The 22,536-nt window shown below is 40.5% G+C and overlaps 2 protein-coding genes across 2 annotated transcripts in view; both read right to left on the bottom strand.

Annotated features, from left to right (window-relative positions):
• Positions 1–4,504: 4,504 nt before the first annotated feature.
• Positions 4,505–6,615, bottom strand: LOC137645523 (serine/arginine repetitive matrix protein 1-like). Its single transcript, XM_068378328.1, has 2 exons — positions 6,511–6,615; positions 4,505–5,728 (listed from the first exon to the last, which is right to left on the bottom strand). Exons 1-2 carry the CDS (start codon positions 6,613–6,615, stop codon positions 4,505–4,507), a joined length of 1,329 nt encoding a protein of 442 aa, XP_068234429.1.
• Positions 6,616–7,570: 955 nt separating this feature from the next.
• Positions 7,571–22,536, bottom strand: part of LOC137646062 (nanos homolog 2-like) — a 184,955-nt gene continuing 169,989 nt past the window's right edge. Inside the window, exon 5 of the mRNA XM_068379221.1 lies at positions 7,571–17,768. Within this exon, the coding sequence (XP_068235322.1) occupies positions 17,573–17,768 (196 nt within the window). The 3' untranslated portion in view covers positions 7,571–17,572. The remainder of the gene's footprint in view (positions 17,769–22,536) is intronic.

Raw genomic sequence — 22,536 nt, 5'->3', positions numbered from 1 at the left:
AATTCCCTAATATCCGCGGTGTTCCGTAATATCGGCGGTGTTACCTAGTATCCGCGGTGTTCCCTAATATCCGTGGTATTCCATAATATCCGCGGAATTCCCTAATATCGGCGGTGTTACCTAATATCGGCGGTGTTACCTAGTATCCGCGATGTTCCCTAATATCCGTGGTATTCCATAATATCCGCGGAATTCCCCAATATCCGCGGTGTTCCCTAATATTCGTGGAATTACCCAATTGCTGTGGCGCTCGAAAGGTAGGCCTAATGACAGCGGATTAGGAGGTCGAACGATTAGAAAATGATCCTATGAAGGACTTTGTCAAATACAAACTTCCAAAAGTGCCTCTCATTTCATGAACTCAGATCATGACCACCATAACGATACTCAAATTACTGAGGAGAGGAAAAGTGGAAATTAGACACCATGATATGAGATGCACTATTCAAACATTCTTTTGCTAAAGTCGTCATTATTTTAAGCAATCACCAGTTTGAGAAGAACTGTTGGCCAAAATATTAGCCGACTCCTGCGAGTAGATTTTCAACTTTTAAAACATATGCTGTAAATATCTTTTTAAGACAACAGAGAGGTGCAATAATGTAGGAATTTTACAAATACATTTATTACAGCATAAACAAGATTATTGTAATTCCATCTATTATCATCACCTTTTCCAGCCATAGGAATTTGGATATTACTGGGAATCCACCAGTGAATAGATATTTTGGATATTGTTAGGAATCCACCAGTGAATAGAAATTTTGGATATTGCTGGGAATCCGCAAGTGAATAGAAATTTTGGATATTGCTGGGAATCCACAAGTGAATAGAAATTTTGCATATTGCTGGGAATCCGCAAGTGAATAGAAATTTTGCATATTGCTGGGAATCCGCAAGTGAATAGAAATTTTGGATATTGCTGGGAATCTACCAGTGAATAGAAATTTTGGATATTGCTGGGAATCCGCCAGTGAATAGAAATTTTGGATATTGCTGGGAATCCGCAAGTGAATAGAAATTTTGGATATTGCTGGGAATCCGCCAGTGAATAGATATTTGGGATATTGCTGGGAATCCGCAAGTGAATAGAAATTTTGGATATTGCTGGGAATCCGCCAGTGAATAGATATTTGGGATATTGCTGGGAATCCGCAAGTGAATAGAAATTTTGGATATTGCTGGGAATCCGCAAGTGAATAGATATTTGGGATATTGCTGGGAATCCGCAAGTGAATAGAAATTTTGGATATTGCTGGGAATCCGCAAGTGAATAGATATTTGGGATATTGCTGGGAATCCGCAAGTGAATAGAAATTTTGGATATTGCTGGGAATCCGCAAGTGAATAGAAATTTGGGATATTGCTGGGAATCCGCAAGTGAATAGAAATTGTGGATATTGCTGGGAATCCGCAAGTGAATAGAAATTGTGGATATTGCTGGGAATCCGCAAGTGAATAGAAATTTTGCATATTGCTGGGAATCCACAAGTGAATAGAAATTTTGGATATTGCTGGGAATCCACCAGTGAATAGAAATTTGGGATATTGCTGGGAATCCACAAGTGAATAGAAATTTTGGATATTGCTGGGAATCCACCAGTGAATAGAAATTTGGGATATTGCTAGGAATCTACAAGTGAATAGAAATTTTGGATATTGTTAGGAATCTACCAGTGAATAGAAATTTTGCATATTGCTGGGAATCAACCTGTAATCAGGAATTTGGATACTGGTGGGAATCAACCAGCTATTATTAATTTGGATATTGCCCGGAATCCACAAGTGAATAGAAATTTTGGATATTGCTGGGAATCCACCAGTGAATAGAAATTTTGGATATTGCTAGGAATCTACCAGTAAATAGAAATTTTGGATATTGCTAGGGATCTACCAGTGAATAGAAATTTTGGATATTACTGGGAATCCACCAGTGAATAGAAATATTGGATATTGCTGGGAATCAACCTGTAATCAGGAATTTGGATACTGGTAGGAATCAACCAGCTATTAGGAATTTGGGTATTGCCCGGAATCCACAAGTGAATAGAAATTTTGGATATTGCTGGGAATCCACCAGTGAATAGAAATTTTGCATATTGCTCGGAATCCACAAGTGAATAGAAATTTTGGATATTGCTGGGAATCCACCAGTGAATAGAAATTTTGGATATTGCTAGGAATCTACCAGTAAATAGAAATTTTGGATATTGCTAGGGATCTACCAGTGAATAGAAATTTTGGATATTACTGGGAATCCACCAGTGAATAGAAATATTGGATATTGCTGGGAATCAACCTGTAATCAGGAATTTGGATACTGGTAGGAATCAACCAGCTATTAGGAATTTGGGTATTGCCCGGAATCCACAAGTGAATAGAAATTTTGCATATTGCTGGGAATCCACAAGTGAATAGAAATTTTGGATATTGCTGGGAATCAACCTGTAATCAGGAATTTGGATACTGGTGGGAATCAACCAGCTATTAGGAATTTGGATATTGCCCGGAATCCACAAGTTAATAGAAATTTTGGATATTGCTGGGAATCCACCAGTGAATAGAAATTTTGCATATTGCTCGGAATCCACAAGTGAATAGAAATTTTGGATATTGCTGGGAATCCACCTGTGAATAGAAATTTTGGATATTGCTAGGAATCTACCAGTGAATAGAAATTTTAGATATTGCTGGGAATCAACCTGTAATCAGGAATTTGGTTGCTGGGAATCCACCAGTGAATAGAAATTTTGGATATTGCTGGGAATCCACCAGTGAATAGAAATTTTGGATATTGCTGGGAATCAACCTGTAATCAGGAATTTGGATACTGGTGGGAATCAACCAGCTATTAGGAATTTGGATATTGCTGGGAATCCACAGGTGAATAGAAATTTTGGATATTACTGGGAATCCACCAGTGAATAGAAATTTTTGATATTGCTAGGAATCAACCTATAATCAGGAATTTGGATACTGGTGGGAATCAACCAGCTATTAGGAATTTGGATATTGCTGGGAATCCACAGGTGAATAGAAATTTTGGATATTGCTGGGAATTCACCAGTGAATAGAAATTTTGGATATTGCTAGGAATCTACCAGTGAATAGAAATTTTGGATATTGCTAGGGATCTACCAGTGAATAGAAATTTTGGATATTACTGGGAATCCACCAGTGAATAGAAATATTGGATATTGCTGGGAATCAACCTGTAATCAGGAATTTGGATACTGGTAGGAATCAACCAGCTATTAGGAATTTGGGTATTGCCCGGAATCCACAAGTGAATAGAAATTTTGCATATTGCTGGGAATCCACAAGTGAATAGAAATTTTGGATATTGCTGGGAATCAACCTGTAATCAGGAATTTGGATACTGGTGGGAATCGACCAGCTATTAGGAATTTGGATATTGCCCGGAATCCACCGGTGAATAGAAATGTTGGATATTGCTGGGAGTCCACCAGTGAATAGAAATGTTGGATATTGCTGGGAATCCACCAGTGAATAGAAATGTTGGATATTGCTGGTAGGAATCCACCAGTGAATAGAAATGTTGGATATTGCTGGGAATCCACCAGTGAATAGAAATGTTGGATATTGCTGGTAGGAATCCACCAGTGAATAGAAATTTTGGATATATTTGGGAATCCACCAGTGAATAGAAATTTTGGAAATTGCTAGGACCGTGTCCTTACCCTCACGAGGAGGAATCTCTGGGTCTGGAATCCCGTGGAGGTTCCTCATGAGGGTCAGAACTTGCCAGAACGCGTGTTCTGACTCTTGGTGCTCTCCTCCTGAAGGACTGGCAGCAAAGTCTCCTGTCCCCAGTGGCTCTTCCTAGGGGGACTTGTGGACATCCTCCGAAGGTCTAGCTGGCTCCTGTCTGATCCTTGCCGACGACTTGGGAATCGTCTTAAGAGTCCTTCGGTTCCCTCCTTGGAGGAATACAGGACTCGAGTAACGATGGATGCAGGCTTTTTTCCACCCCTGTTCGAGAAGACTTCTCAGGAAGAGGCGGATTTTCCCCCATTGGTGCGATGGGGGAATAGTCTGGCTCGTCCGACTCTCCTGAGGATGGGTAATCATCATCCGCAGGGGAGGGAGAAAAAGTCTGGGGGGGAGAAGGAGCCTTGCGCAAGGATTTGCGAGGAGACAGGATAGCCCTCGGAGATGTCTCCATGGAGGGGACTCCTCTCTTCCTCTTCAGGGGGGAGGCAGCCGCCACTGATTTGTGACCTAAGTCAGAGAGCACAGGCTTCATAGCCTGCATAAGAGCCCTGACTAGGGTCCCGAACCAGGGCTGCTGGTTGACAGTCGCGCTGTCAGACACTCCATCTGGAGGGAAGGGGATCGTTCGATCCCTTGGAGGAGTCGACAAACGAGGGTTCGCCTGAAGAGAAGCTGAAATGAGAGAATTCTTAGACCTGTCCGGGAACCGGCCCTCCTCCGGCGAGTGCGCTGTTCTGCACTTGCGGGAGGGGAACGAGATGATGACCTGTCAGCCTGACGACGATCGCGCTGGAGGATCGTGCGCCATAGGAATTTCGCGCTTGCGCAAGCGTGCAAGGTTGGTGGCGAGGGCGCGGGCGCGCGCAGGAGATGGAGAGGGCGTGTGGCGCGCAGGAGCTGGATCGTGAGGAGGGGTTGAATGCTGGATGCGAGGGCGCGCAGTAACCTGATGCGGTACTGTCGGGTGCGAGGGAGCAGTAGCGCGTGGGAGCGTATCTGGAAGTACTGGGCGAGGGCGCGAGTGCGCAGCCTCGTGATAGCGCAAGGGTGGGTCTGCGCGTTGGCGCGCAGGTGAGCGCTGAGCAGTCTGAGCAGGTATGTTAACCTGAGGAGACCGTGGGCGCACTGGGCGCGCGATCGGATTAGGGCGCACAGGTGTGCGCTGTTGAGTTGCATGGGGCGCTTCGAGCGCAACTGGAACCTGGCGCGCAACTGGAACATCGCGCGCGACTGGAGGAGCGCGTACAAGATTGCGCAGTCTGGAAGGAGAGTCCAGGGGTACCTGTGAGCGCCCGTGTGCTAACTTAGGCACCTCCTGGACTGCGCGCTGAGATGTAGAAGCGCACTGGTGCGTTGGCGAGCGTGTGTGCGCTGCATCAGGAACTGCGTGCGCTGGGCGTGCCTCGCGCCTAACTCCAGAAGGGCGCTGCGAGTCTAGAGGTACCTTTGAGCACCTGTGCGCTAACCTAGGTGCCTCTTGGATTGCACGCGACTTGACAGGAACCGGTGGGCGCTGGGGCGCAGGTGGGCGCGTGTGCGTGTGCGCAGGTGAGCGCTGGCGCGCTAGACCAGAAACTGCCGGTGGGCGCCGGGGCGCAGTAGGTTGTGGCCGTGCAGGGGAACCCTGGCGCGTAACAGGAACAGGTGCGCGCACGCATGCAGGTGAGCGCTGTGGCGCTAAGTCTGGAATGGCAGCAGCAGCATGAGGGAACGCAGGTTTAACCTGGCGCTTAAGGGTATGAGGCACAGTTTTGCGCTCAAGTCCCTTATGCCCCGAAGGGACTGGTGCCTGAGCAATGGCAGGTTTAGGTGGCACGTAATGTGCATCAGCATCCTCAAAGGGTGACGGCAGGTTAGCAGGTCTGGAGGGAGACTGGTCACAGGGTCCTGAAGGACGACCTTCCTCTGAAGGGGATCGCGAACTATCTCCGGAGACGTCTAAGGTGGTAGCTGGCAGGATTGGCGAACGGCGAGTCGTCTCCTCCGCAGAGGACTGTGGGGACAACGAGCCGAAGAGGCACCTCCTAACTCCCTTGTGAGGAGAAGGAAGACCTCTACGGTGAAGGGGAGGATGAGCCTTCCGCCTTATATGCCCACGAGGGGCCGTGGGGTCATTGAGCTGACCATCATAGGGCCTCCGAAGAGGAGTCTCTGTAAGTGAACTCCCCAGAGGGGGAGAATCACCGGCAGGAGAGACCGTAAGACTTAGTTCCTCCCTCGAAGGATGTTCGGAGGGGGAAACTAAGCCTTCAGCTACCTCAGCAACAGGCACAGGGGTTTGACTAGACCCACCAGATGCCTCCGTCACAACAACGTCAACGACAGACAGAGGATCTATCCCTGCTGAGATTGGCGATTGCTTGACAGCTGCACCTAGTTTGATCATGTCAAACAGGGCTTCCTGGAGAGCGAACCCTGAAGCCCCAAGGAAGCCCAAAGCTGTAATAAATCATTGTTATTTACAGACCAATCAATATTTAAATCCTCCTCCGGGGGAGGAGGGGCAGCTGCCTCGCTATGGGAGGCAACTACCTCTCCCGCACCCTGGGATCGCTCAACAGCAATATGGTCTACGTTACCACTCGCCGGTCTCTCAGAAGAGACCGCTCGAGTGGGAGCTTCGGAGGAGGAAAGGGCTACGGAAGAAGAAGTCTTGGAATTTTCTCTCTTCAAAGAAGCCTCTGAAGGAGAAATATCCCTTTTAGACTTTTTCTTCCGCCGCCGGGCAAACCTCTCCCACTGGAAGGTAGACCACTCCCTACATTCAACACATACGTTACCGCTATCACACCGTTTCCCCCTACAATGAGGACACAAGGTGTGGGGATCAGTGTCGACCGCCGACATAGGGCAGCCAGGTAGTCCAGGACACGTAGGCATTTTCAGTAATAAAGGCCAACTTCAAACACACTCTGAGAAAGAAAAAGCAAAACAGATTAATGGCAGTCAAAGTGAGGGAGAGAGCAGACAGGTCTGTTCTCCGCTCAAGCCAAAAGTAAAGTGAAGCATTCACTAGTGTGTGTGAAGGGGGGGGGGGGGGGGGTTTAGCAAGCTATCCCTCCCTACCCCGCGCTAACCCTCGTTAAAATTCTAATGGCTTGTCATTCAGCTACGCCGAAGTAATTACCCCACGTAAATAATTCTTCTAAATCCGAGGGGTTAACTACTGCACTGCAATTGGTCAGTGGCCACTTTCCTCTTGGTAGGGTAGAAGAGACTTTAGCTATGGTAAGTAGCACTTCTAGGAGAAGGACACTCCAAAATCAAACCATTGTTCTTTAATTCTTTACTTAAAAGGGAATACCAGATTCCTTTAAAGTCTACTAAATAAAAAGTGATTACTGTATGAAATTCTTTCTTCCAAAGTCTAAGGCATCAGTAAACAAGTACAGTAATGATTTTTCTGAAGTGTGTGGTTTTTAAATCTTGAAAACTTTCTTGCTGTTGTTCACTCACCTTTTGAACTATGGTATGTGGTTAATGAACCATTTGGGTATCATTAGACATGGATAAGTTATTTTAAAACTCAGAAAAATTAGCAATAACAGTCTCTTCAAAAAAAAAGAAGAAAGAGTATATAAGTTCATACAAGTATATCAACATTATCCAAGACCAATTCAAAATTAAGAATAAAAAATAAAACCAATTTTTCCTAAATAGTATTATATTTAAATGGAATCTTTGAAACACTCATCACAAAAAAAAAAAAAAAAAAAAAAACCTGTCAACAAAATAAAATTAACATTGTACCTTTTTTAATACGTAAATCTTGATATAACATCATGGAACTTAACTCTAATAATTTGTTCTATTTGAATATTGTAGTGAAAAATAACATAATTTCAGGTATAACTTATATGTTACTTCGTGTAAATTCAACTACACTGAATTTCAAAAATAGCAGTAGTACTTTAAAACTCAATGTACTTGTAAAAAAAATCTACCAAATAAAAATATTATATAATTCTAATAAGAAATTTTTAAATATTTGCCAATAAAGAAAAATAATACAATTCCTGTGTTAAATCATTGGATATACAGTAGTTTACAGACACCAGTGATTCAAATTCTTCTTTTTCAGATGGTTGCCATAAGCTTTGATTTAAATAGTATTAAAGCTAATTATCAGCAGTCAATTGGAGCTTTATATAAATGTTACACTACACAAAATCATGAAGGAATTAAGAGATACTGTATGTTTTATTGTAAATTTTTCACTACATTCTACGAAGACTAGAATGAATCGTTAAAGAAGACAATAAATCATCCTGTCAAACAGGGATCTCAATTCTTGAATGTGATAACACACCAATTCTGTATTTCTTTTTGTATTGATAACTGCCATAACCATAGCTGGTTAAACCTGCTCTAATTTGTTAACAGTGTCAAAACTATAGATCTTCACATTCTGTACTGTATAATAGACTTGAACCATGTCAAAATTTTTAAATATATTTGAAAATATAAATTTTATTTAGTTAAGATAGCTATAAAATTAGCTGCTTATATAAACTTTCCGCATTATGACAAATTTGCCAAAAAAAAAATTAAAGATAATGGCGACGTCCATTAGGGATTAGTTCAGTTCTTTACAAATTAAAATGGCACTAAACTCAAAAAAAAAAAAAAAAAGAATTACTTCCCTGAAATTTTAAAGCAGAATTAGAGGAAGTTGTATAAATGATTACAAGATGGAAGAACAGAATGAGAGGATATGGTGAAAGAAAGAAAATGAAAAAGTATTTAATTGGTTGGGGGAAAAGATGATAGGTTGTCATATGTACTTTGTAACGGATGTTGAAAGTTACTCAAATTTGAAAAACATATTAAGAGATAGATTTGCAATGCCTAAAATACTTGAAAAAAGACAAGCATGGAATAGGTTGAATATCATGTCACAATAGGAGGATTGGATTTCAAAGCAGTTAAACAGGTGATCCCTTGAGAATATATTTTACTATTTAAGAAATATGAAAAAGGCATTGAGGAAATTAGTTGTAATAGCATGAATGCAGAGAAGAGAGACTGCCATACTAACTTTAACCACAGGTACTGTACCTCATTAGTGAACAGAAAAAAAATGTTAGTTGTACATAAAACCTGCACAACTCAATACTGGAGAGATATTAGCCATAACAAATTTGAAAATGTATGATTAAAGAATGCTAAGATATATAGCCTAAATACAGTGGGAGTATCATACATTAAATGAGGGCGTTTCAAAGTGCTATGAATCTATGATGCTCAGTGGCTGGAAAATTGAAATAATTTGGACATCTGACAGGAAATGAGAAAATTTGTCATAGTAGCAAATATGAGAGTAACAGGATAAGGACTAGTGATAAGCCCCCCAAAAATATGGAAAAAAAAGCCACAGATGAAGACCTAGACCAGATAGGATTTCTATTTGTGTAACCATGCAACGGGAAATTTGACTGAAATGTTATGATCATGATGAGGGCTCTTAACATTATAGGAAGATGAGGAAATTCCATCCTTATAAACATGATAACTATAGTCAGAAATTACTTTCTGAACGTACATTACATGACTAAAATAATTAAATTGATCCTAAACACAGATTTTGTGAAGTATCTTGCTCAACAAAATTTTTATTAAAAAATATTTTTCAAGATTTTCAGTACTGTAGTTACATAGATATCTTTAAATGCCAAGTGACATTTGTTGCAGTTATAACACTTATTTGAATCAAAGAAACAACAAGAACCACTTACACTTAACCAAGCACCTCTTTAGGGGTAAAATACCATTATCATAAGAATAAGATAAGGCATCTTTACTTAATTATTTAGCCCTTTACACATTATCACTCTAAATAAAATAAAAGGGTTCCTGAACTAAGTACCTCTTAATAAACAGCTATCATTATTGATACAAATGTGAGTGGTTTAACTACACCATTCATGCAACATGCTTTTCAATTACATTCATAATGATTCACAAAACATTTACAAAATATAATAAAAATATATTACATATATAAATCACATCATGAGGAAGTACTTTATACACTTCCCATCATTCTTTTGGTGTCTTCCCATAACATGACAATCTATAGCTCTGTACTGCTCTACTTTTTATATCATATTAACCAACAAATTCTTTGAGCCATGTCCATTATCCTTGGATTGCATGGTTTAATAACCTATACTTTGGAACTTTCTCCCTACTATTGTTTCCAGTGTTTTAACTTCCATACATAAAGTAGCAGATCTAACCTTTCTTTTGGGATTAAAAAATGTTAATCTTTATCCTTTTCATTTTTTTACATAAGACCTAGACCGCACAAGGGCATTAGGCTGCCTGTTCAGCAAGTCTTTGCATTGAAAATAAAAATAGAAATTAAGAAGTAACTTTGTTTGGTTAGACTTCAAAATAATAACACTACAGTATGGACCATACCAAACTTCTGGTACATATGACTTTTCTAAAAAGTGATAAAATATAAAAAAACAGTGCTAAATGAATTCAATTCTAATACAATGCTATGAAAATTCAATAAGTACCTACTGAATCTCTAATGTATGATGGACTTGACAATACAGTACCTTTATACTGTATTAAAATGAAAATTTTAACATGAAACAGAATACATGATACAAACAATTAAACAAGGTTGTCATTATGCATAACTCAATTTTGTCAATACTTTACATTACAAAATAAAACAACATTATTTAATATCTACACTTTAAATTTCTGTAAAAAAAAATACATTCCTTTGTCTTATTTATCTTCAAAATAAAATAAAATTAGAAAGCTTTACTTCAAGCTAAACCATGAGAAAATTATAAATGGCAAGAAAACCAGTCATCAAGTTACTTTTGGAATGACTAAGGCTTTCTACAACATAAAAAAATAAGTAATTTTGGTCACGGTCACTATCTCACGTTCCTTGGAGGTACTGTATATTAGTTACCTAAGAGTAAAACTTATCAGAAATAAAGGAACATCTTCAATAAAGCATAAGATATTTAAAGTTATCAAATAAAACTAATTACAGCCCAGAAGTATTCCAGAAAAAAAATACTCAGATAGATAGATAGATAAATAGATAGATAGATAGATAGATAGATATACTGTACAGTATATATATATAATCATAGTAATCTGTTATGTTATTGACATATTTTCCAACTTTATTTTACCAAACAATAACATGTTGAATTATCTTCATTTCAGTTTTTAACAAACTTCTGAATTCTTGAAGTTACAATCAAAATGAAAAAAAAGATTAGTTTATAAAAGTTTTCGTTTGCATTCAAACTCACCAAAATTGTAGTCCACATTCATGAGACAATTGGACAGTGAATGTAAATAGGATGTTGAGTGGTAAGTACTTTGTATTTTACCTAGCTACAATAAGTACTTTGTATTTTACCTACCTATACAAACTAGAGTCCTTTGAAATTCAGCAGAGTTGGAACACCTGGTGAAATCGTTAATGAGGCAGTTAACAACAGGTGGTGAATGAAGGCGAGTAGCCTACTCTCCAGTCAAAGACACTTTTCTTTTGACCTTTGTGAAGTTCAACTTTAAAGGACCTGGGTTTGTATAGCTAGGAAGAACACAAATTACTTTTAAAATTTGTTCTGACATGTAAAGAAACCTTTCGTCCTTTAAAATAAAATTAAAAGCTTGTTTTTGTGAAGGAACTCATCCTTGAACCAAACTAGTTGGTTATTTTTCTTCCCTGGATTATGCCAGTCTCCTTGGTCTCATACAGGACTAAGGGAGATTACTCTTACAACCTTTTATCAGCCTATCATAAAAATGAGAAAGTGGAGAGATCCTGGCCAGGGCAGTACTATTTTATGTACAGTACATGATACTCAGTCGATGAAGTAATCATTCTCCCCGAAGGGAGACAGTCTGAAATGAAATACCTGGCAAGTGATGACCAATGGATATTATTCATACCAACACCCTCCCTCTCATTAAGGGAGAATGGAGCAAAACTACTTACAGATCCCGTCTAATGAGAAAGGTGCTCAGCAATGCAGTTTACAAGCATCAATGTCAGATTCAGAGTGGAACAGTACAAATGTCTCATCCTCAAGTAAGAGAAGGAGAGATGAAGCAAAAAAGCCAGTCATTCTTCTATTCCTCCATATTTACATGAAATAAATTACCACAGATAAGATACTTACTGCGTGGAGTACTATGCGACAGGAAAATAGGGGTTAAGACCGGCAATGATGTATGGAGCGGAGACGTGGGCAATTAAGAAGACAGAAGAGAAGATGGATGTGGCAGAGATGAGAATGTCTAGATGGATGTGTGGGGTGACAAGAAGAGATAAGATACGGAATGAGGTAATTAGGGGTACCACAGGAGTTAGAAAACTATCAGATAAGATCCAAGAAAGTAGACTGAGGTGGTATGGTCATGTCATGAGAAGAGATGAACAGTATATTGGGAGGAAGAGATGAACAGTATATTGGGAGGAAGAGATGAACAGTATATTGGGAGGAGAGTGATGGAAAAGGAGGTACAGGGAACAAGAAGGAGAGGGAGACCAAAGCGGAGGTGGGTGGACTGTATCAAGGATGACCTTCGATCAAAGGGATTAACCGGTGATGAGGTGTGGGACAGAGGTAGATGGAGAAAGCTGACCAGAAACATCGACCCCACATAGAAGTGGGATAAGATGTAGACAAAGAAGAAGAAGAAGAAGATACTTTCTGTCCCTTATGGAAATGGGAAGGCTACACCAAACTGTCATGTTAGGGTCACACACAAAAGTGTTAAAGGACTTGTTGGTACAGTATACACCCTTGAATAGAAGGCTGTTTGGTTCTTCCAAATTCCTTGATCACCTATATGAGTGCAAATTCAATAGTTTAAGTGGGATAAACACCCAACAAAAGGTGGTACCTTGACCCTTCAAAGGACAAAGCATATGCTCTTAACTGTCTCACGAAGCCAGAAAGACTATGCTCTTTGACACCTCTTTCTTAGCTCTGTCAGTAATAAAGAAGTCACCGACACTCAAACATGAGATGTCGAGTCCTCCTAAAATAACGCCACAAAGCACTCACAAGACACCCAAGTATATGAAGCGAAGTGATGGAGATCTCAAACCTGGGTCTAGTGTGACAATGGGTTCCAGGTTTGGTCACGAAAACAGGACACAAAACTAAACCTTCTTCCAACCTTGCAGGATAAACAAGAGAATCTGTGAAACTTCCCCGCTAAATTGGCAGAAGCTACTGCCAGCAATGAATAGTCTTGAGAGTTAGAATTCTGTCTGATGAGCTTTTTAAAGGCTCAGACACGGCATGCGTAAGACTTGAGAACACGGACCTGGTCTCACTGCAAAGGTCTGAATTCCTGGTATGGGTAAGACTGCTATAAGCTCTCCACAAGCATAAAGAACTCTCACGAGAAAGAGAGGTTTATGCTCCTCGAAGGGAAGACAAGGCTCAAGGCTGATCAGAAGCCTTCAACAGTTGTGACTGAGAAGTGAAGATCGATAAATAAACCAGTAATCTGTGATAAAGATTCAAAGAGATCAGGTTATTGTTCGATTGTAGCCATCTGGGAGCAACGAGGTTCATCTGAGATCTGGCTGACAGGTCTACGGCAACTAACTGCACAGATGTGCATCTGTTTGCAGACAAAAAGTTAGGAAACTTTGACACAAGTTAAGGCAGGCAATGAGGTTGCTTAACAACACTAGACTACTTCCTCAACATTCTTGGATTGCTTGTATCTTTATTAAGTTGATGTAGATGCATTCTTCTGATCAAACACCGGATTTTTATGTTGGGCGTGAATTGTGGGCACATAATGTGATGGTGCACATGAGTACAGGTATGTCTCCGTGTAATTTTGTTTTGAATTTTGTAAAGATAATAAGATCAAGGTTGTGTGTGTCCAAGAATGCTAAAGATATTTGGAGGAAAGTAAATGAGAGGTTTTTAAACTAAATAATTGGTGAGTGTGTTAAAAGAAGTAATTTTTGGGGAAGAATGAATGTAAATAAGATTTGTTATAAGTTTGAAGGTCCAAATGAGGTGTTAGATATTGGTTCCAGTGGGTCGAGTTATGTTTTGGGTTAAGTATGCATGGATGGTAGTGTGGAAACAGTTACGGTGCAGCACAACTAGTTGTGGGAATGGAAGAAAATATCAAGATATATTCAGGAGAATTGGATGAATAAATGGTAGAAGATGAACCAGTGTGAACACAGTACAGTATGTGTGATACATTAGATTTTAGAAGATAAGAAAATGGTGTTAGTCAAGTAGGGAGAAAAAAAAAATAGATTTTTGTTAAATTTTAGTGAGGATGAGGTACAGGGAAAATTTGTTGGTATAGGTGGGAATGAATATAGGCATGGCAAGGGTGTAAATGTACAACTAAGTGTGGAAGATGCACATGGCTAAGTATGAATAATACTTATAGTGTGGTCGGTTTTCCGTTAGATGATGTAAAAGAGAATATGACAAACATGAGACTGAGAGATATGAGAATGATTCTTTTGTTAGAGTAGAAAATGTTTTGATGAAATAGATGAACTGTTGACGGAAATAAGTGAGATTTTAGGACCAGATGATAATGAGGTAGATGGGATGGTGTGATATATATTAGGCGATAGGAGTACAGTATAGATGGGAATCGTAATAGTACAATGAATGACAGTGATATGGAAGAAGTGAATATGAGAGTACAGTATATGAAGACCCAGTGATTCGAAGCAAAGGTCTTGTTCCCGACTGTGACTGGGTAATAAAAAAAAAAATAAGATAAGTTTTTGTGTGAGAAGGATTCAGCAAAGTAAGGAGGGATTTGGAGGATCAATTTTTTTTTTTTTTTTGTTTGCCAAATCCTAGAATGATTGTTTGTAGTGAGAAAGACTGTTGGCATAACTGCGGTTGTTTATTTTCTTCTGGTAGCTAGTTTGGACCGGTTGTGAATGTCTTGAGCGAATTCTTTTTTAATTGACTGCAGCTGAAGGAGTGTATCATAAATGGTGAATTTATATTTATCATTATCTTGGATAATTGTGGAAGTAATTTATTTTAAGAGGAAGTACAATTTTGTTATCTTTGCTTGGAGTGGTTGTGAATGATAGAATCAGTATAGTATTTATCTTTGATTATAGTGTGATAGTTTAGTTAGCTAGGAATGCCAAAAAGGATTTTTCCTTTTTATTTGAAAGCTATAATTCCTCCTTTGCATTCTTAATTTTGAATGATTGATTGATACTGAATTAAAGGATCTGGAATTGAATGCCTTTACAGAATGCTGATAAGACTTATAACTACTGATTGGCCCAGAAATTGAATACTCTTCTGGAAATTTAAAAGGAACAGTTGTGTTTAGTAAAATTGACCGAGGGCTAGTGTTGCTAGAGCTATGGCAGTGCCTTAAAAGACAGATGGGCCCTATGTGGATGACCACGTCTTTATCTACACACATATATCTAAGTATAATAAATGTACATATAACTTATTCTATGTGGGTAAGGTTATTTCTTTTTTTTTATCATCAAGTGTTATTCGTTTATTATCTTTGAATGTTGGTAATCGGTTTAGTTCTAAGGAATAAGGATTAAGGATTATGTTGTGTTTTACTGTCCTTTCTGTTAAAGCTTCCTATCAGTGTAGAAGTAAGGGAAAGTTTGTGTTGTGGGACTATTTGTTTGTTAAAGAACAATCAAGGGTGTAGGGTTTGTTTTTGTAGCATTCCGCCACAGTGACACATAAATCTGGTTTGTAAAACCTTGTTGCTTTGAAGGAGGGCAGTTTTGTTGGATTGACAATGTGAGAGTCCTAAGATACACAGATCTGATCGTCAATTTTATCCAGGGCCACCTACCAAGATCCAACCATGGCAGCTCCATAGAAGGTCTCGACCACTGAGGGACACCAAAGTGCTGAACAATGGAGAAGGACCTACGTGAAACTATCGCCATGGCTGCCGCACCCAGTTTGCTGCACTCACTAATTAGTGAAGGAACCTTCAGAAGCACCTCAGACTCTGGGTTCTACACTGCTGTTGGTGCTAGTCTAAGATCCAGTACCTTACGGGTACCAGAATGCTACGCATCCCTATCCCATGGAAGGTAAGAAGGCTCAGCAGTTTACTCCAGAGATTTACTTCCTCCATAAATATGATCATTTTGTCCCAAGGACAGAACCAACTACTAAAATTGGAGGTCGATGAAGGAATAAACTGGTTCTGATTGGGGAAAAATTAATCTCTGGCATTGATGAAACTAGAGACAGAAGAGGTACCTATTACTCCCTTTGGAAATCATGAAGGAGAGAAAGCCAAAGCCTGTGTCCTACGCATGGGGCATGTCACCTTAGCCACCAACCCATGGCAATTGGCTCAAGTTCTTGAAATGGGACATTTCTTAATTCAGGATGTCAAAGTATCCAAAACAGAAAGAGGGGTAACACATCATGATACAAAGGCATCCAAGCTTTTCCAACACCTGGGCAACAGAAAGATTACCTGGGGCCAAGCATCTCTGACTAACCTGGCTATCACAGTTGTCAAGCTAGCCACACCAGGCCATAGACTAGGCCCAGTCGTTGTCAAGAGCTCTATTCTTGCAACCATGACTGGTCATCCTGGACTTCTTCAACTTCTTGTTCTTATTGAAAGAAAGTTCAGAATCAAATGAGGAAGAGGAAGAGGAGGAGGAGCAAAGTAGTCTCAGATACTCGCTGACATCAAGGGCCTACCTTCATTACATATGGAAGGCCTCAGGTCACTTGTTGTCGGCGATCTGCAAAGATGAACCGCAAGCACACATTAGAATGCTGTGATCACCTCATGCTTCACCAACCTTAAAAAACTCCCAGTTGTAGATCAAAATTCTCCTCACACCTGAAGTTTACTCCTCAAGACCAAAACGGGTGTATACCGAGAGGCTACATCAAATAGTAAATTCGGTGGAGGGCAAAATGCTAAACAGTATCTTCAGCATTATCATGAGTATTGCCAAGAAAGACACCAGAGAAGACTTTACCTTCCTCCTCCTCAAACAATAAGCCTAACTTAATGGAAGATTTACACTTAGAAACTGGGATAAGTGCAAACAATCATGTCCCTAAAATGCAAAGTAAATGGATCAATCAGTGGCATAGACATAAACAGAAGAATAAGTGGGGCTACTCTCACGTGCTCACCACCTCTCATTAACTACCCTGCAAACGATTTCAACAACCATTCTCGCTCCGCTAAAGACATTTCCTATTTCAAAGGACAAAAGGTTTCATGCATATAGGTACAAAATTTAGCTATGAAGTCTGTTCATAACAAAATAAGCATACATTGTGCAGCAAGGCAATGTAGGTTTCTTGCTAAATTTCATAAAACATCCTGTGTAATGTGTATTTATACAGTAACTAGTCACAACCTCTGAAACATTTTAAAATTAATTTTTTTTTATACTCTTTGAGTAAAAAATAGACTAAACCATTCAATTATAAAAAAAAAAATGTTATATTACAGTTTACACCCACTTGACACACTAAAATGCAACTAAAAACTGATGAGCTGAAGTTTTCATAAATTACTGCAGAATTATTCCTCTACAAAAAGCAAAATACAGATATTAGCAATTTAATTAACATCATTAATGAGGTTTCATTAATACCTTAATGTCGATTCAAGTTACGACAGGTAAAATTAGGGATTTCTGTCTTATTTCTTAATCAATTGCCTGTTATGTAGCTGTGTCTCCATTACACATTAAATTCTAGACTTATAGAGGTAGTTCTATGACTAATGTAGGCAACAGCATAATAAAATCCCAATACACAATTATATGCATACCAAAAATATTTCTCAACTCTCACTTAGAAGCCCTATACCTAAAAGTAGTTGAATTTCTTTTAGTCTTTCTTAATGTTACTGGCAAAGGGGGTGCACCTTTATTTTGCCCCTTTAGTGGACAATAATTAACTGTATGGGCATCATCTCCTGTAGCAGAACATATTGGACAAACATATTTACGCAAGACTCCGCATTCCAGCTTGCCATTCACATCCCTGCAAAACCAAAACCAAAATGTTATACAACCGCTGCCTATCCTTCAATCTTCTGCACCTTTGAAAAGAGGAGAACACACTGAATTCAAAAATACACAAAAATTAGACCTATGCTTGTAAACTGAAGACAGAAATTCTTCACACAAAAATATGTGGCTTCCAACATATCAGCAACATAAGGACAAATGCAACAACAACATGCATCTTATAAAAAAGGGATTTTGACGAAGGAAAAATCTATTTCTGGGGAGAGACCTGTGACGCCCGGTGAAAAAGTCCTTCTTTCTACTTTTTCTGAAATAGATCTTCCAAATATACCAGAGAAAAAAATAAAAGCATGGAATACAGAGGTTACTACCCTCGCGCGAGCACCTCGTGAGTGTCGTGTATACATCAGGGGCGTGTGAAAACCACTATTCACAGCCTGTCTTCCAATTAGATAACTCCTTCATCAAAGGGAAGGGCCGTAACAAAGACCCCAGAAACCACACTTGGACCACGCCACCGTCACCCACATGAACGCCTTCTAGGTCATCCTTCTGTTTTGGACTTGCCCGCAAAGTCGTAATTTTTTTTGTGCTTGGTGTTTTCGCAAGTGATTGTCGTTAATTCAACATGACTGACGCTGCTACTTCACCTTTACCAATGTTAAGTACCATAGTTTGTTTTGACAGTTTTTTTTTCAGTACCGGGCATTTGTTCTCTTTCCAGTAATGTGAATTTTAATTTTGGAAGTGGCTTAACCTTCCTCGGTGACGGCAGCCATTTTAATTTTGTTCGCTTCGGTAGTTTTTCAAGTTAATATTGCCCATCTGGTACTCTGTCATCTAGGTTATATCACTTACGTTTTATGACCATTTTTATTACAATTATTTTATTATTGTTTTTACTATGGTATTTTTTTGCTAGCAAGTCCAATTTGGACGAACGAAGAATAACGATCTGGCCTTTGTTATTGTTTATGTACACGCCTCTGGAAGGTGCTCGTTTTAGGCTATATCTTTATATTTATTTGTTACGTTGTCGTTATTCTTCGTTCTTGGTTATTACAATTTTATCATTATTCTCATCATATTATTGTGTGATCTGGTTCTTTATAATGTAACCAAAAGAGCGTGAGCATAGAGTGCTCGTATTCTGTCACTACAGTTAGGAGTTACCCTTTCTCTCGTTTTCTTTCTTAAGCTCGAGTAAGGAGAGGTGGTTTTCCCGTTTTCCGTTTTATACGATCACGAGTTATTCCTGCCTCCGCTTCTTCTCCGGGTTTATGATATTACGTTTGATGGTATTTACGTTTTATTGATGTAGTTACTGTTGATATAGCTAGCATTATCAATAGGTTCTGTTAGTGTAAGAGTCATTATTTTGGGATCGCTTTATGCCGACACCCGTAGCTCCGTTCTCTTCGGAACGTTCACCGCCTTGAGTTATACTCCGCTATAATGGATACTTATTAGGTTGGGAACTAGTCAAATATTTGGAATGCAACGGTGAAACCCGGCACTCAGACTCCGGCTTCGGCCTTATGCACACGAACCTTTTTTTCATGATTAATCACCGTCTTGAGTTATACTCCGCTATAATGGATACTCATTGGGTTGGGAACTACTGTAGTCAGATATTTGTTGTGCAACGGTGAATTCCGGCACTCAGACTCCGGCTTTGGCCTTATGCACACAACCCTTTTTCATGAATACAGTAATCACAATTTCATTATTACGGTCCTTTTTCATCGAATCTCCGGCTTAACCGGATATCACACATACGTTCAGCATTGAGGTTAATATTATCTTACCGCTGATGTTCACGTTTTCACTATGACGGACCTTTGTCACAGGATCTCTGGTGGCAACAGAGATCACTCAAACGTTCAGAACCAGGGTTAACATTATTTTACCAATGAGGTTTATAGTTACATGTTACGTGGTTACTGGATTTTAGTATATTAGTTTGTAGCTCTAGCTAACAATTTTGAAAATCATATTAGTCACACATAATTAATGTTATTTATTTCTATTGATTCATCTGTTCACTGACCAGTCTCTCAAAGAACAGTGAATGGCCTCTCATGGCATGGTTGGTTTCGACCTGGCTTTTCATTAGAAGGGGCTAGCGTTCGATCCCAAGTACTGAGTAGAAATTTATTTCTATTTGAACACGATGTTGTATGGATATTTATCCATATATATACATATTTATAATTAAATATATACATAAATATCGACATATGTATTATATACATGTACAAATATATACATTAACATATATATTATTATTTATAGATAATTTGGTTGATCCCAGCCTGTGAATAGGATCACTAACCAGAGTTTCAAGGAACATCCAGACTTATGTCTCCTTTCTTTTACAGAAGGTCCGTCTACATGGTATGGTTCCCAGAGTCATGCACGCTCTGCTACGAGCTGTCCTCCCTACTCCTGAACGATGATGTAAGTTGGTTCTAATTTGTTTCTTTTTGGTATCCTTTGGCGGTGATTTAATTTGTTCTGGATTTATGTATACATTGCTTATTGAGGAGAACGATCTTCTCCTTCACCACTAATCCCCTCACTTCTTTCAGGATGATGATGAATCTCTCCGGGCTGCAAGAGCGGCTCTCCGCCCTTGGGTATCAAGATTTGGAAGGAATGCTCCATCTGGCGGACCCTATCTCTTCGGCGTGTCCTCTCTAGGGTTGGACGTCGACCCCATGGACGGGCAGGTAGGTGGTGATGAGTTTTGAGCCTTCAGCTTTGCCATTATCTGCGTCACCGGCCTAGGACCCTCAAAGGATCCTGATGTTCATTTTACCTTGCATAAAACCGTGACTGCTAAAAGACGAAGTCCGATAAGTCCAGGGCTTCGACAGCGGGTCGTGCTCAGGATCCCTCCTTCCCCGCCGACCTGATCAGGGATAGGGTTAAAGAGCAGATACAACACATTCTAGGGCAAGCCAAGGAGCTATGACGGAGCTCAAAGATATGGTGGCGAATCTGATCCGTTCAGGAACACGGATGTCTCCCCCTACAGCCCCAGACGCATCGAAGTAACCTCCTTCGACCAGACGCATCGAAGTAACCTCCTTCGATAAAAACAACACAGAAATTTGCCTTACACGTCCCATATATAGATGGTACCATAACTCTGGATGGCATAGACGTCCGCCCTCTGGAGGACCTAGAATTTACTCTCAGGGACTAGAATTCCCATTCAACGGATTCGTTCGATTGAAAGAGCATGCCTTGGTTAGGTTAGACAAGGTACCGAAGGTAACGGTAATATTTCCTAAAGAGCAGGCCCAATCTGTCTGGGCCAGGATGTTGTCGGTCTGGGGTTACGCTAATTCCAAGCTCACCCCACACAATGGGGCCTACGCCATATCTACAACTGCTCTCATTATTACCTTGCCTATTACGGATAAATTGACAGGTCTTACTATTCAAGCTGTCAAAGAAGGTTCGGCCATGCTGGCTCTTAAAGAGACGGACCCCACCTCAGGGAGTCCCTAGCCTCGATTTATCCCACTGAGACCTTGTTTCGGATATTCACGAAGAACCTATCTCTGTCCTACCAATTCGACCTACACGCTTTGTGGTCTGCTCGGGTTAGTTGTAGAAAATACGTTCTGTCTGAGGCCTCTATCAGACATGAACCGAGCAGGCTGATAGCTTCCTCCTGCTGGGGTAAAACCCTCTTCCCTCAGGAGGAAGTGAACAAGGTTCTACAAGATGATACGAGAGCAAACCAAAATTGCAGGTGAGGCGGGGCCTCACTGCCAAAAAGAAGGTCGAAGACCAAAAGCAAGCTTTCTTCAAGAAGAAGCAGAGAGTTACCCCCTACAAAACGAACCGGGGTCACTGCCATCAATAGTCAGTTACCCACTCGTCATCACAGTCTTCCTCTGATTCGACGTCTATGCATCCGAATCCCCCTCATCAGGTGGGCTAACTCACTGATTCCCCAGGTACACAGCCCAACCCCGTTTGGATGTCCTCGCCTGCATACAGCCCTAGCTCCGAACCCTCAGGTTCCTTTCGTGGACACCGGAGAGGAAGCTACAGGAGTAGAAGACAGTTCCGCCATCGAGGCGGACCTAGGAAAAAGGGGGCTCGGGGAAGGAAAGGACCTAGATTCACTCCCTCACAACGAGGTAGTCCCGGTAGGGGGGAGACTTTACCACTTTCGAGACCTTTGGACCTTCGGTCCGTGGGCTCATAGCATAATCTCTAAAGGTTTGAGGTGGAAATGGCCACAAGGTCCTCCTCCTCCACCAGTGACCTTCTCCCAGAAATCCACTCCCATCCTGAAAGAGTACACCACAGAGTTACTCAAGAAGAAAGCAATCAAATGGGATCGATCACTGAAGTTCCAAGGCCGCCTGTTCACAATTCCGAAGAAAGGCTTGTCGGCATTGAGATTAGACCTGAACTTGTCAAAGCTAAACTCTTACATTCTCTGCGACAAGTTCCGGATGTTGACTATCTCTCAGGTACGGACCTTACTTCACCACCTCTGTCGATCTTACCGACGACTATTATCATGTGGTGCCAATAGCTCGAAACTTCTCTTCTCATCTGGGTTTCCGCCTAGGCAGGAAAGCCTTTGCGTTCAAGACATGCCCTTTGGCCTCAACATTGATCCCAGGATATTCACGAAACTGGGAGAGACAGTGTTAGAACAACTCAGGAACCAAGAGATACAACTCGTTGCTTATCTGGACGGTTGGCTCATTTGGGCCCGGTCGGCCATAGAAGGCAACAGAGCTCCAAAG

This window comes from Palaemon carinicauda, chromosome 8 (genome assembly GCF_036898095.1).
Source record: "Palaemon carinicauda isolate YSFRI2023 chromosome 8, ASM3689809v2, whole genome shotgun sequence".
Lineage (NCBI taxonomy): Eukaryota > Metazoa > Arthropoda > Malacostraca > Decapoda > Palaemonidae > Palaemon > Palaemon carinicauda.
Note: the sequence above shows the minus strand (reverse complement) of the source record. Positions and strands in the feature narration are given on the sequence as shown.

What these genes read in the sequence shown, in the direction of transcription:
- LOC137645523 (XM_068378328.1), bottom strand. Translation starts at nt 6,615, where the DNA reads ATGCCTACGTGTCCTGGACTACCTGGCTGCCCTATGTCGGCGGTCGAC. An exon ending in AACGGTGTGATAGCGGTAAC is followed by an intron (nt 5,729 to 6,510) that starts GTATGTGTTGAA and finishes TTGTCCCCACAG; the next exon opens with TCCTCTGCGGAGGAGACGAC.